Below are 16,225 nucleotides of genomic sequence, written 5' to 3' on the forward strand. Positions count from 1 at the left end.
GACCAGAATGGGCAAATTTAATTCAAATGGCCTTTATATCTACTACTGTAGGCAAGAATTCCTTAAAATAAATGGAGTAGCCCTCATAGTCAACAAACAGTTCAGAATGCAGTACTTGGGTGCAGTCTCAGAAATGACAGAATGATCACTGTTCATTTCCAAGGCAAACCATTCAGTATCATAGTAATCCAAGTCTATGTTCCAACCACTGATGCTGAAGAAGCTGAAGTTCAACGGTTCTATGAAGACCTACAAGACCTTCTAGAACTGACACCTCAAAAAGATGTCCTTTTCATCATAGGGGACTGAAATGCCAAAGTAGGAAGTCAAGAGATACCTGGAGTAACAGGCAAATTTGGCCTTGGAGTACAAAATGAAGCAGGGCAAAGGCTAACAGAGTTTTGCCAAGAGAACACACTGGTCATAGCAAACACCCTCTTCCAACAACACGGAAGAAGATTCTACACATGGACATCATCAGATTGTCAATACCGAAATCAGATTGACTATATTCTTTGCAGGCAAAGATGGAGAAGCTCTATACAATCAGCAAAACCAAGACCAGGAGCTGACTGTGGCTCAGATCATGAACTCCTTATTGCAAAATTCAGACTTAAATTGAAGAAAGTGGGGAAAACTATTAGACCATTCAGGTATGACCTAAATCAAATCCCTTATGATTATACAGTGGAAGTGACAAATAGATTCAAGGGATTAGATCTGATAGAGTGCCTGAAGATCTATGAACGGAGGTTTGTAACACTGTACAGGAGGCAGTGAGCAAAACCATCCCTAAGAAGAAGAAATACAAAAAGGCAAAATGGTTGTCTGACGAGGCCTTACAAATAGCTGAGAAAAGAAGAGAAGTAGGAGACAAAGAAGAAAAGCAAAGATACATCCATCTGAATTCAAAGTTCCAAAGAATAACAGGAGAGATAAGAAGGCTTTTTAAAGTGAACAGTACAAAGAAATAGAAGAAAACAATAGAATGGGAAAGACTAGAGATCTCTTCAAGAAAATGTAGAGATACCAAGGGAACATTTCATGCAAAGATGGGCTCAATAAAGGACAGAAATTGTATGGACCTAACAGAAGCAGAAGTTATTAAGAAGAGGTGGCAAGAATAGAAAGGAGAACTATATAAAAAGGCTCTTCATGACCCAGATGGCCATGATGCTGCGATCACTCACCTAGAGTGAGACATCCTGGAATGCAAAGTCAGGTGGGCCTTAGGAAGCATCACTACGAAGAAAGCTACTGGAAGTGATGGAATTCCAGCTGAACTATTTCAAATCGTAAAAGATGATGCTGTGAAAGTGCTGCACTCAACATGCCAGCAAATTTGGAAAACTCAGCAGTGGCCACAGGACTGGAAAAGTTCAGTTTTCATTCCAATCCCAAAGGCAATGCCAAAGAATATTCAAACTACTGTGCAGTTGCACTCATCTCACACACTAGAAAAGTAGTGCTCAAAATTCTTCAAGCTAGGCTTCTTCAGCAATATGTGAACTGAGAACTTCCAGATGTTCAAGCTGGATTTAGAAAAGGCAGAGGAACCAGAGATCAAATTGCCAACATCCATTGCATCATAGAAAAAGCAAGAGAATGCCAGAAGAACATCTACTTCTGCTTCACTGATTACACTAAAGCCTTTGACTGTGTGAATCATCACAAACTGGAAAAATTTTAAAGAGATGGAAATACTAGACCACCTTACCTGCCTCCTGAGAAATCTGTATGCAGGTCAAGAAGCAACAGTTAGAACCAGACATGGAAGAACTGACTGTTTCCTAATTGGGAAAGGAATACGTCAAGGCTGTATATTGTCACCTTGCTTATTTAAGTTATATGCAAAATACATCATGAGAAATGCTGGACTGGATGAAGCACAAGCTGGAATCAAGATTGCTGGGAGAAATATCAATAACCTCAGATATGCAGATGACACCACCCTTATGACAGAAAGTGAAGAGGAACTAAAGAGCCTCTTGATGAAAGTGAAAGAGGAGAGTGAAAAAGCTGGCTTAAAATTCAGCATTCAAAACATGAAGATCATGGCATCTAGTCCCATCAAGTCATGGCAAATAGATGGGGAAACAATGGAAACAGTGACCCGCTTTCTTTTCTTGGGTTCCAAAATCACTGCAGATGGTGACTGCAGCCATGAAATTAAAAGACACTTTATCCTTGGAAGAAAAGCTATGACCAACCTAGACAGCATATTAAAAAGCAGAGACATTACTTTGTCGACAAAGGTCTGTCTAGTCAAAGGTATGGTTTTTCCAGTACTCATGTATGGATGTGAGAATTGGACCATAAAGAAAGCTGAGCATTGAAGAATTGATGCTTTTAAACTGTGGTATTAGAAAAGACTCTTGAGAGTCCCTTGGACTGCAAGGAGATCCAACCAATCAATCCTAACGGAAATCAGTTCTGAATATTTATTGGAAGGAATGATGATGAAGCTGAAGCTCCAATACTTTGGCCACCTCATGCGAAGAACTGACTCATTTGAAAAGACCCTCATGCTGGAAAAGATTGAAGGCAGGAGAAGAAGGGGATGACAGAGAATGAGATGGCTGGATGGCATCACCAACTTGTTGGACATGAATTGGAGCATGCTCTGGGAGTTGGTGACGGACAGGGAAGCCTGGCGTGTTGCAGTTCATGGGGTCGCAAAGAGTTGGATATGACTGAATGACTGAACTGAACTGAGGTTTGTCATAGCCTTATTTCCAAGGAGCAAACGTCTTTATTTCATGGTTACAGTGACCATCCACAGTGATTTTGCAGCCCAAGAAAATCAAGTTTGTCACTGTTTCCATTGTTTCTCCACCTATTTGCCATGAAGTGATGGGTCTGGATGCCATGATCTCAGTTTTTGAATGTTGGGTTTTAAGCCAGCTTTTTCCCTGTCTTGTTTCACCTTCATCAAGAGGCTGTTTAATTCCTCTTCGCTTTCTGCCATTAGGATTATGTCATCTGCATATCTGAGATATTTCTCCCAGCAATCTTGATTCCAGCTTGTGCTTCATTCATCCCAGCATTTCACATGATGTATTCTGCATAGAAGTTAAATAAGCAAGGTGATAATATACAGCCTTGACGTACTCCTTTCCCAATTTGGAACCAGTCAGTTGTTCCATGTCCATCACAGCATAATTCATAATAGCCAAAAAGTGGAAACAACGCAATGTCCATTTGTTGATGAATCAACAAAATGTAGTAATTGTGCTGTGTGCTAAGTCACTTCAGTTGTGTATGATTCTTTGTGACCCTATTGCCTGTAGTCTCCTCTGTCCATGGGATTCTCTTTGCACAAGTGCTGGAGTGGGTTGCCATTTCCTCCTCCAGGGGATTTTCCCCAGCCAGTGATCGGACGCACATCTCTTAGGTCTCATGCATTGGCAGGTGGTTTCTTTACTGCTAGCGCCACCTGGGAAGCCCAACGACATATTATTCAGCCATTAAACAAAGTACTGATATGTTCATGTTGTAACAGGATGAACCTTGAAAACATGGTGATTGAAAGAAGCCAGTCACAAAAGACGGTGTATATTATAATATGATTCCATTTATTTGTAATGTTGTGAGTGGGCAAATGCATAGAGACAGAAAAGTTAGTAATTGCCAGGGGCTGGGTAGAGGAGGATATACAGGAAGTAATGCTAATGGATACAGGTTTAGGTTTGAAGCACCAAAGTGTTCTAAAATTGGATTATGGTGATGAGTGCATAACCCCAAATATTTAAAAGAACTCTGATTTGTACACTTTAAAAGGGTGACCTTTATGATATGTCTGTTATATATCAATCAAAGTGAAAGTGAAAGTCGCTCAGTTGTGTCCAACTCTTTGCAACCCCATGGACTATACAGTCCATGGAATTCTCCAGGCCAGAATACTGGAGTAGCCTTTCCCTTCTCCAGGGGATCTTCCCAACCCAGGGATTGACCCCAGGTCTCCTGCATTGCAGGCGGATTCTTTACCAGCTGAGCCACAAGGGAAGCCCATATATCAATAAAGCTGTCATTTTAAAAAATTTAGAACAAAATAACAAAAATGAGATACTTAGGGATTTATACTTTCAAGAATTATACAGTAAATACTACAAAAAAATCTAAGAAGAATTAAAGACCAAAATAGAGAGATATACTCATTGATTAAAAGGCTCAATACTTTTAAGATGGTTGTTTTCCCCAACTGCTGTATAGAGTTCATGTACTGTTTTTGTAAAAATTGGCAACTGACTCCAAAATTTCTCTGGGAATACGTGGCATGGCCAGAATAATTTTAAAAAAGAACAAAATTCCAAGATTTGTACAACCTGAATCATTTATCAGACTGTGTGTTACTGACCTAAGAACAGACACTGATCATTGTAACACAGTAGTTAAGAACAGAACCACAAATATAGCTAGTTGACTTTTTTGGACACGGGTTCAAATGGTTCTGTAGGTAAAGAATAATTTTGTTTTTCTTTTGCTGCACTGTGCAGTATCTGGGATCTTAGTTCTCCAACCAGGGATCAAACTTGTGCCTTCTGCAGTGGAAATGCAAAGTCTTAACCACTGAACTACAAGAGAAGTACCAAGAATAATCTTTCTAATATGTAGTACTGGGACAACTGAATATCCAAATTAAAAAAAAGAATCCCATGCAATACCTCTTCCAAGCAATACAGCCATTCCCCTCCAGTGGTGCATTACTCAAGTGAAATGAAAACTTACATACAGACTAAAACTTAGGTACATATTTTTAGTAACTTCATTCATAATTGCCAAAACAGAAAAGAACTCAAAGGTCCTGGAACTGATGAGTGAATTTAAAACCACCAGCAACCTTTGGTACATCTATATCATGGAGTTATACTCCACAAGAAAAAATAATGAGTTTCTGGAAGTGGGCATACTCTTTGTCTACAGAATGTCAGCTTTTTCACTTCTAGTGCTTTGCGCCTTGCTGGGAGATTCTGAGAGTCAAGAGGAAGTCATCTGGGACATTGCCAGACAGCTTGCCCAAATAGCATATGGGATCTGCCCAGGGCTCATGGACGACCCGGCTGCACAGTTTAGAAATGAGAGCCTGTCAGAGGAGGACAGGAGTATCTATTTGTTCAACAGATACAAAGGTTTAGTTATGCAAGATGAGTAAGTTGTTCATCGTTCATGAACAAATCTTCTGTGCAACATGGTGCACATTCATTGTTAACAATACTGTATTGTGCACTTTAAGTGGGCAGCTCTGGTGTGAAGTGCTCTTACCACAATAAATCAGTTGGTTAGAACTTTAGCCTGGAAGAAAACATTCACAATACATATATCTAACAATGTGGATCCAGACCATATTTTAAAGACCTCTTACAACCCCAGATCGCTAACAACCCAGTGTTTTTGAACAGCCAAAAATTTGAACAAACTTCACCAGAGAAGCTAAAAGAATAGTCATATGAGAAGATGCTCCTCATCATTAGTTATTATGAAAATGCAAATTAAAACACAATGAGATACCACTTTACCTACCTAGAAAGGCTAAAATTAAGAAGACTGAAAAGATCATGTGACAAGGATGTAAAGCAAAAATGTAATGTTGATTAATTACTGATGCTAATGTAAAATGGTACACGTACCTACCTAGTGACCCAGTAATTCCATTCCTAGGTATTCAACTTAAAGGAAGGAAAACATATGCCCCCAAAAGACTTGTATACAAATGTTCATAGCAGATTTATTCATAGTAGCATGTAACTAGAAGCAATCGAAACGTTCATCCGTAAGTGAATGGATAAACATAATTGTGGTATAGTTAGATAATTTAATCAAAAGGGATGAACTACTTGTGTATGCAGCAACATGAGTGAATCTCAAACATGCTGAAAATTTTAAAAGCCTTGTACAAAAGAGTATAGACTATGATTTGGGACAAGCAAGCCTAAACTTCAGTAACAGTAGGCTTCTCAGTGGTTGTCTAGGGCCAGGAGTGAGACAAAAAAATGTATTGACTGCAAAGGGACATGAGAAGCCTTCCATTGTGATGGGAATATTCTGCAAATTGGTTGGGATTATGGTTATACTGATGTATACATTTATCGACAAATGTGTACACACTGAATTGTACACTTAAAATAGGTGCACTTTATTGTATGTAAATTTATTGTACCTTAATAAGTTGATTTTAAAGTTTAAAATAGATTTTAAATTAACCATACAATTGAATCTTCAAACTGAAGCAAAATCTAACTCCTATATCTAAATAATAACATAGCCACACAAATAATTTACTTAACTTTTGAATCAGTATTCTAACTATATATACTTAATGGGACATAATCGAGACAAAAATGTATTGTGAACAAATACTTTTACTTGGTGGTTTTTTTTTGGTAAAGGTTGTGTTAAAGTATTTTTGGATAGAGCTAATGAGTAAATCTGTAAGTGTAAATGGATTCTGACTGTAGGAAAAGGAAAATACGTGTGAAAGGGAGGAAGATGAGGAATGCTATATTGGATTTGAGTTAGAGTTGTTACTATGCACTCATCATTTTAAAAAGACATATTTCCTAGCTTTGTCCACTTAAGGGGCCTAAAAGCAATGGCACCTCAGGCATTGAATATACTTGACACACAGATCTTGGTTTCAAAATACCATTGCCCACTAAAAGACTTCTACTGGAAATGGTTGACTTCAGGTCTGGTACAGAATTTAAAAAAATAAGATGAACCTGAAACATCTTGTGCTAGAAGGTTAAGAATGTGTCAGAGCACCATGGAGGACATGTGAAAAGGAAACAGGATTGAGGGGACAAATTGAATATCATGATAATGATATTTTTTTAAGTGTAATACATACACATTGAAAAATATATTAGTATACATTTATATATTATGTATGTGTTTATATAGATAAGAGAGAGAAAAGGGGAAAATGCTCATTTTTATAGAAGAATGCTAACTTAAATATCGCAAACACTGTAGTTAGAGCACTACTGTTTCTAATCTCTAGCGCAGTAATCAAAATAAAGAGCACGAACAGTTGGTGTATTGACACTGTCTTAAAAGTTAACACCTCCCAATTGTATATTAATTTCGAAGAGAAGAGATAACTACATTCGGAGATCTGACAGCACCTTAACCACTTCAAGTTTAACATCACCAGTAATGAGCAAACTGAGAGTATGTATGTCCTCATGAGATGCAATAATAATTACAAAGCATCTTTATGTACTTCTCATGAAGAAGCAATCAAACAAATCTGGTATTTGGGATAGTATAAATACGTTACAAGTACATTCAGCTGACTTGGATTCCTCAAAATAAAAAAAACCCACGTCATGATGTCAAGGCAAAAGGGATCTGGAATTAGGGGCAGAGTGGAGACACTATTCTACATGTAGAGACGTGAGCAAATATAATCTTGAATTTTGATTGCATCCTACAAAGAGCTTTAAAATTGTGGACATTTTGACAACTGAGGGACTATGACCTCTGTATTAATCACATGCAGTAATGACAGCATTAAATTTCTTCAAGTCTGGTAATGATATTTGGTTATATAGCTGAATGTCCTATTCCTAGGAGGTACCACTGAATTATTTAAGGATGCAATTTCATGACATCTGCAAGTTATTTTCAGGTAGATTAAAAGAAAAGCGTATGTGTCTGTGTATAAAGATAAAACAAGTATAACAAAATGTTAGCAGTCTTTGAATCTTAAGTGACGGTTATATAGATTATTCCTTGTTCTGTTTCAGTTTTTCTGTGGGTTTAAAATATTCAAAACAAAAATCAAGGGAAGAAAAATATCTTGTTCTGAATTACTCTCAAAATGTATAAGCTTGAAATTTTATAGGAGAGTTACTGGGAAATAGTGTTAATTATCAATTCATTTGAACTATCTGATATTCCAGAGAATGTTAGAGGGACTTCAGAGATGATCTTGTCTGGGTCCCTTATTCATACAGGTGAAGAAATGAGTTTGACAGTGACAGAGTCACTTAACTGAAGTCACATGGTAAACCAGTAGTAGCTCCTGGACAGTGCATTCAGCTGTCCTATTTTCCAGGATATTTGTTGCTTTTCCCACTGTGCCATGTTATCTCTTCCACTAAAAGGACTTTGTTGTAGGTAAAGTGCTACAATTAAGAAAAATTTAGATATTAAGAAATTAAGAAAAATACAATGTATCATTTTTTCTTCCTGGTATGTCTTCAATATTTCCCCTGCATTTTGACAGTATTATGAGACCATGTTTGATTTCTTGATCTATAGGTCAGGAATTTAGTGAAAGATGTATGCTTCTTTTGATAATTGCCTTCCTAGAATTCTTTTGATCATCTGGTTTGAGCTGTGTGTTTTTTGTCATTTATTTTTTTTATCCTCTAGCTTAAGCTATGAAGAAGGACATCCCTCAAACTCTGAAACAGACCTCCTTCAGAGACAGACTTTTGCAGCCTCTCATCAGCTTCCTGGATATGCTGCCACACCTCAGCCAACTGGTAAAAATTCTCCTGTGAAATATACCCTGAATCTGGGTGCATTTAGTGAATAAGAAGGAAAATCAACTCTAACATGTTGGGTTATGAAAGTGTACAGGACAGAATGGTTCCATGGGAAATGTTAGAATGAAAATGAGATTAAAAGCTTTGCCTCTTACTAATAGGAAATAGTTATATAATTAATTAGTAGAGAAATCTTTTTTCCTGCATCTCTGTAGATTTTAAATTATAACTATGCTTAAGCAAATTAATACTTGTTTGCTATTCAAAAGGAAGCAGTTTAGGGCTGTAGCACTTTGGGCCTCAAATTTCAGAGATTTCTTTTAAAAATAGCATCAGGAATATCCTTTTATATTAATATATATTTTTACTTTGGGATACGTTTTATCTTCAAATGTAGGTCTTTCTGGAATATTTGATACTAGTGTGAACAATGCCAGCACTAACACTAAAGAATCTTCAGTGATGAATTTTCTCTCTGCTGTTGAATCCCGAACTGCTCAGGCTGCTTCTTCAGGAACTACTCTTTTACCACAATTCAGGGCCCCATCCTGGCAGACAGGTGATTCTTTGTTTTCAGAATTTTTAAGTCCTATAGAAATACTGCTAAAAATTCACTTTTTATAGTCTTATTATCATGGTAGTATGGCTGAGAGTGATGTTAATTATTGATTTTCCAGTGAACTTTAAAACCTGGAATTTTTCACTATTTTAAGGTGGACAAAATTCAAGAAATTGTTACTAGCAGAAATTCAGTTTTAGCACTCTGATGAAAACTAACAAGTTGAAGAGGGTAGGTAATTGTTAAAAGGTAAATCCTAGATATAAAGTTTCTACCTAGCAATTTAAGTAGTCACTTATTTACTTTACAGAAGAAAAGATTAAATTTCTTTTCCTTTTATCCCCCATTTTACCTTTATAGAGGTATAATTGACATGTAAAATTGTAAGATATTTAGAATGTACATTGTTGTAATTTGGTACATGTTTACATTGTGAAAGAATTCCTCCAGACATCTGGTTAATTAACACACCTATCACTTTACATGTTTATCTTTTGTGGGGAAGTTGGTGAAAGATTAAGTTTTATTTTAGTGCCTTCAGACTGGATAGGTGGTATAGTAGAAAACAGTCTTGGAACTGATTTCATCATGAGAGTTAGGAAAGTTATCTTTAAGTGAACGAAATAAGTCATTCTTTAATAAAAGCTAATACAAATTGATGTTATTATATTATGTACTTTTTAATTTTATTTTTCTTATTTCATTTTTCTGTTATGCCTTGAAATTGTTTATATTTTTATTTTTTGCAGGATGATAGGTTAGTTTTTTTTTAAGGTTTCATCTTAAAGACTATCCTTTTAAGTAATAGCTATCAGAAATATTTTATCATCCTGATGTAGATTCCGTTAATACACCTGTCTTTTCAGTATGGCTGAGAAGCTTCTGCTTCCAAAGAAACAATGTGTTAGTGTGGCATAAAGCAATATTTTTAAAAAAATTAAAAAATACAATAGCTTTATTTATTGCTTCCTGGAATAATTTTACATTACATGTATTTAGTTAATTCTAAGCATTATTTATTGTTTCAAGAATAAATAGATGTTTTCTGTCCTTGTAGTCGTAATACTGTTTTGATTACTGCCCGTCTTCTGGGATCTTAGCTCCTTGACCAGTTAAACCTGGGCCCCAGCAATGAAAGATCGAGTCCTACTGTTGGACCACCAGGGAATTCCCACTTTTTTGACATTTAATGGAAAGAAGTGAAAGAAGAATATTTTTGAAAAAGGCCAGAGAACCTTTTCCCCTCTATTTTTTCAAAATGGAAAAAAATTTTTTTTAATGGAAGCTCACTAAAAAATATGGGAATAGGCTTAGAGATTGAACTTACAGTTACCAAGGGAAAAGCGTGGGAGGGGGAGGGATAAATTGGGAATCTGGGATTGACATGTACACACTGCTGTATTTAAAATAGATAACCAGGGAGGACCTACGGTGTAGTGCAGGGAATGCTGCTCAGTATCCTGAAATAACCTAAATGGGAAAAGAATTTGAAAAAGAATAGATACATGTATAACTGAATCACTTTGCTATATTCCTGAAACTAACACAACATTATTAATCTGTTTTGCTCCAACAAAATAATTTAAGAAATGGAAACAATTAGGGCTTCCCTGGTGGCTTGGTGGTAAAGAATCTGCCTGCCAATGCAGGAGACATGCGTTTGGTCCCTGATCTGGGAAGATCCCACATGCCACAGAGCAAGTAAGCCTGAGAGCCACAACTGCTGAGCCTGTGCTCTAGAGCCTGGGAGCCACAACTACTGAAGCCCATGTGCCCTGGAGCCTGTGCTCCGCAGCGAGAGAAGCCGCCACAGTGAGAAGCCCATGCATGGCAACTAGAGAGTAGCCCTTGCTCCCCGCAGCTAGAGAAGAGCCCACACAGCAACGAAGACCCAGCACAGTCAAAAATAAATTAATTAATTAATTAAGAAAAAAAAGAAACAATTGAAAGGTATATAAAATGAAAAGTGATAGTTCCTAACTACAGCCCTGCTTTTTAGAGAAGAGTTAATAGTGTTTACTCCTTATTGATATCTTTGTGCATCAAAACTATTTTTGTATTTTTTGTATTTTCACCAGTGTTATAGCAGCAGTATTATTAGGATATGCCATAATTATTTTACCAGTCTCCTGTTGATGGACATTTAGGTTGTTTCTACCTGTTATTCACAATAACTGTACTGAGTATCTTGTTTGAATCTTTGTGCCCACTTATTTCCATAGGGTAAATTTCCATAGATCTAAATTTCTATAGGAACTTTTGGATCATAAGGGTATACATGGTTTTACTTTTGTTGTAAGTGGCTAGACTGCTATCCTGAAATGTTAACAATCTCTTCTTGACATTACTTCATTAATTTCTGCTCAGCTTTTTGTGACAAGCATGCATCTATTGTTATTGGAAGTTGTTCATAGGAAATCAAAACTTGAAATGCAAGGATTTTTTTAAAATACATGTATTTTGATGAAAGAAACTTGCATCAAAGTTTAGTGAGTTAAACCTCACTATTATTTTTAGATTTATTTATTACGTTAAGTGTAGGGAATTTGGTTTCAGTTTTAACGTTATGAACATTTTAGTTTGCTCATTGGTATTTTGCATGGGAATTTCAGGGTAAAGTAATCACTAGAGATGATATATATTTTTACTATTTTTGTAAGTTTCAAATGACTTATCTGACTATATGTATAATCTCATGTTTATATACCAGTAAGAGAAATGAATTGCTGATACCTTTGTAGTTTTGTTCTTGCCTTATAAAAACTATCTATTTTGGAATGTATTTTTTAGAATTTCTATGCAGTACTCATTTGTCAGACTTTTCAGTTTTAAAGAGATTTTGATGGATTAAAGGTTATATAAGTTTTATAAGTCTGTATTATGCGAACAGATAGAAGTGTTTGTTCTATAACTGCATAAGTGTATTTGTTTTCTTTTCACAGGTATGCATTCCTCAGCACCAACTGAGCTGTTTGTTACTGGACCTTTGCCAACCACTGGAACACTTCCATCCCCTGCCCTCCCTGCTTATCAGCATCCTGCCACTTTCAGCAATAGAAACTTTGCTACCACCTCACCTTTGGTGCTTCAGGATTCAACTTTTAACACTACATCAAATGGAATTTTGAGTCCTCATGATCCTTTGCTTCAAATCAAGACTTCCCAGGGCACTGTTCCAACTGCTTTGACATTTGAGCGTCTGGGCAGTTCTGCGATAAGTAACAGCATACCACCTCAGTCTTCAACGTACCGCTCAGCTCAAGAGTCTGCACCCCACCTTTTACAACCTCAGTTTAGTTTGTTGCCTTCAGCACTTGGAGGAGCCCAGCAAACTCCTCAAGCCTACAGTTCAACTCTCTTTACTAGTTCTACTGCTTCCATTGAAAGAGCTCTTCTCCGAGAATGTAGTGTTATTAAACACCATCAGCGGCCTTCAGGTACCCAGTCTATTCAGGCACAACTGACTGGTTCACAGCATTCCTTACACAGTTATCTATCAAATGCAAGTGGGGTTAATTTTCAGGAAACAAGCAGGCAGTCATCTTTATCCTGTAGCCCAATTGGAGAGTCTACTCAGGTGAGCAATGGAGGATTGCAACAGAAGCCCTCCCAGGTCTCAGTGGAACTTGCTCAGTCCTATTCATCTGCAATTCCATCGTCAGGGTACCCTCCTACTGCAAAAGTAAAAAGCTGTTCTACAAAACAACCACTAGCATCAACCAAGTCCCCCAAACCTCCAAGTATAATTCCTCCTGTGCAAACACTAAGCTATTCCAAACCTTTACATAACCAGAGTTCTGTAATATCAGGCCAAGCACAAATTTATTCTACAGCGCAGCTACCAAGCCTTTTATCAGTTAGTCAGTCTCAAAATTATGGTTTAGTACAGCCACATAATGTGCCATCTATTGTTCATTCACAGGTTTATAGGTCCAGCAAAGTTGAGAAGTTGCCATCTTTGTATAAAACATTGACTTTTTCTGGCTCGTCTCAGACTATAACTTCTGAAAATTCAACACTTAATTATTCTTCTAATCAGCAAGAGGTGTTATCTTCAGTTACAAATGAGAATTACCCTGCTCAAACAAGGGATCCATCTTCAGATAGCCAGTCTCAGAGTTACTCATCTGGTCATTCTCAGGGTTTATCACCAGTTAGCCAGACACAGGTTAGTTTTTCATCTCAGTCACAAGTTTTGTCAGTTGTTAGTCCTTCAGAAAGCTATGCTTCAGGTCAGTCCCTAACATTAACAGCCCCTTCTCTTTCTTATTCTTCTGCCTCTCGGGCTCAGAATATGCCAGATGCTAGTCCAACTCAGAATTTTATTTCTATGCATTCTTCCCAAAATGCCCAGACCCAAGGGTCATCATCTCCCCAGTCCCAAAAGTTTTTGCCTGCTGTCCAGTCGTCATCTTTTGCGACCTCTACTCATTGTCAGACCTTACAGAATAACCTGCCTTCCCCTGATCCAAAGTCTTATGCTGAAAGAAAACTTGACTCAAGTGTTTATACGTCTTCAAAACAAGAGGATGATTTTCCAATGCAAGAATTACAGGTATTACAGCCACAAGTATCTCTTGAGTCATCAACCCAAAGGCTGTCTGATGGGGAAATGAACGTTCCAGAGTCGGCTTATAAGGTGTCAAAGGCAGATGACAGATATTCTCAGAGCATAATCAGAAGTAATTCCTGTCTTGAAAATCAGGTGGTTGGCATTGCTCTACAGGGGTCTAAAAAAGAAGAAAACATAGTTGGTTCAATGACGCAACTTAACCAACAAATTGGCCAAGTTAATAATTCTGCAGCCCTTGATATTAAGAAGACAACTAATTTAATGCAAACTCCGCAAATACGGTTGAATACTAAAGACCTAAACCAGCAGCATTCTCTTATACAGAAGGTACATGAAGCCAAGGTCCAGGAGCAGCATGATCAAATAATTAATGCCTCATCTCAGATTCAAAGTCCAAACAATGCTTTAGGGCATGGCCATCAGGCATCTCTTCCTAATACACACGTCCTTTTAGATTCTGCCTGTGATCTACAGATTCTTCAGCAGTCAATACTGCAGGCAAGTTTAGGACAAGTAAAGACATCTTTACAAGTACAGCGTGTTCAAAGTCCTCAACAACTAGTACATCCTTTCCTTCAAATGGATGGTCATATTATTCGGAGCAATGGCGAACATTCTCAACAGCAACTCCATCCTCAAAATTCTGAAATTATGAAAATAGACCTTTCTGACTCTTCTAAACCATTACAGCAACATATGACAACAAAGGGCCATTTTAGTGAAACAACTCAACATGATTCAAAGAATCATTTTGTTTCTCTTGGATCAATATGTTTCCCAGAGGCAATGCTTCTCAGTGATGAGAGAAATATTTTATCAAACGTAGATGATATCTTAGCAGCTACAGCAGCAGCTTGTGGGGTCACACCTTCTGATTTCTCCAAGTCAACTTCAAATGAAACCATTCCTGCTGTTGAAGATGGTGATTCTAAATCTCATTTTCAGCAGTCATTAGATGTCGGGCATGTGACATCAGATTTTAACTCCATAGCAGCTACAGTAGGAAAGCCACCAAATATAAATGATATTTCCTTAAATGGAAATCAAGTTACTGTAAACCTTTCACCAGTACCTACTCTTCAGTCAAAGATGACTCTTGATCAACAGCATGTTGAAGTACCTGGTCAAAACAAAGCTTCTAAAGTAACTTCACCAGTGGTCGGACCAGGTCATGAAGTCCAGGAGCAAAGTTCTGGTCCATTCAAGAAACAGTCTGCAGCCAGTCACGAACCTGAAGAGGACAGTGAAGTTGCTGTTGATAGTACGTTAAATAATAACAGAAATCAAGAATTCGTTTCTAGTAGTAGAAGCATAAGTGGAGAGAGTGCTACATCGGAGAGCGAATTCGCTTTAGGCGGTGATGACAGCGGTGCATCTGTGAACTCCTCTAGGAATACCCTTGCAGTGTTGGCCATGGCCCAGCCTGGGGAGCCGATCAGTGTCAAGATGGAAGAGGAAAACCAAGATTTAATGCATTTTAACCTCCAGAAAAAGAAAACTAAAGGAAAAGGGCACACTAAAGAGGAAGACAACAGTCATCAGAAACAGCTGAAAAGACCTGCCCAAGGCAAACGCCAGAATCCAAGGGGAACAGATATATATTTGCCGTATACTCCCCCTTCCTCGGAAAGCTGCCATGATGGTTATCAGCATCAAGAAAAAATGAGACAGAAGATCAAAGAAGTAGAGGAAAAACAGCCAGAAGTCAAAACTGGATTTATTGCCTCTTTCTTAGATTTTCTGAAATCTGGGCCCAAACAGCAGTTTTCCACTCTTGCTGTGAGAATGCCTAACAGGACTAGACGACCAGGAACACAGACCGTTCGTACATTTTGTCCCCCACCACTTCCAAAGACTGCAGCTGTGACACCCACACCCTTAGTGTCTGAGGCTGGAGCTAACAGTCCATCAGAAAAACTTGATAACGAACTTAAAAACTTGGAACATTTATCTTCACTTTCTTCTGATGAAGATGATCCTGGAGTATGCAGTCATGATATTTACAAAAGCAGCTCTACTACCTTAAATACTTCAGACGCTACTTCTGATAAAAAGAAGAAAACAGGTAAAGTTTTAAATTTGAAGTTGATAATTATAGCTTTCTATTTTTTTTATGGCTCTGGAACAAGTTTTATGCTTTCTTAGCTTGAAGCAAGTCTACAATTTCTCAAGACAGAATGCCTAGGCAGATATCTTAGACTTATTTTTTTTAATGTTCCTTGCCTCTAGGAAAGTTCTGAGTTTTAGACTGGGTAGTTCTGGGTTTTATTCAGCTTTTTATCACATGCAACATAGTTTACATAGTGCACTATCCAGATTTTTCTAGTCTAAGACATCTTGAAGTGGGTCATGGATATGGGACATTGTATTGCAGGCCATGTTGTTACGTATAAACTGGCATATTTTCTTTGTATGCTAATTTTACCTAAAAAAAATGAACATTTTACTATTAAATTGGTTATTTTGTGTGCAGCATACAGATTAATATAATTAAGTCAAAACTTTAAAAATTTTGCGCTGGTTTCGTACCATATGCCCAAATCCTTAGGTGTATGTTTCACTTTTCTCTGTAGTTAAGGGAACATTTTAAGGAAGTGT

General features: G+C 37.4%; 1 protein-coding gene across 15 annotated transcripts in view; it reads left to right on the top strand.

Annotated features, from left to right (window-relative positions):
* The window catches only part of QSER1 (glutamine and serine rich 1), a 77,128-nt gene that overhangs the window by 24,167 nt on the left and 36,736 nt on the right, over positions 1-16,225 (top strand). For 10 of the 15 annotated variants that reach the window (XM_081543782.1, XM_081543776.1, XM_081543785.1 and 7 more), the window contains 3 exons: positions 8,380-8,492; positions 8,893-9,054; positions 11,997-15,692. In XM_081543782.1, coding sequence (XP_081399908.1) covers positions 8,958-9,054; positions 11,997-15,692 — 3,793 coding nt within the window. In that variant the 5' untranslated portion in view covers positions 8,380-8,492; positions 8,893-8,957. The remainder of the gene's footprint in view (positions 1-8,379; positions 8,493-8,892; positions 9,055-11,996; positions 15,693-16,225) is intronic. The other 5 variants (XM_081543778.1, XM_081543791.1, XM_081543789.1 and 2 more) reach the window with 2 other exon arrangements.

Source organism: Giraffa tippelskirchi, chromosome 11, assembly GCF_054371585.1.
Source record: "Giraffa tippelskirchi isolate mGirTip1 chromosome 11, T2T-mGirTip1v1.2.pri, whole genome shotgun sequence".
Taxonomy (NCBI): Eukaryota; Metazoa; Chordata; class Mammalia; order Artiodactyla; family Giraffidae; genus Giraffa; species Giraffa tippelskirchi.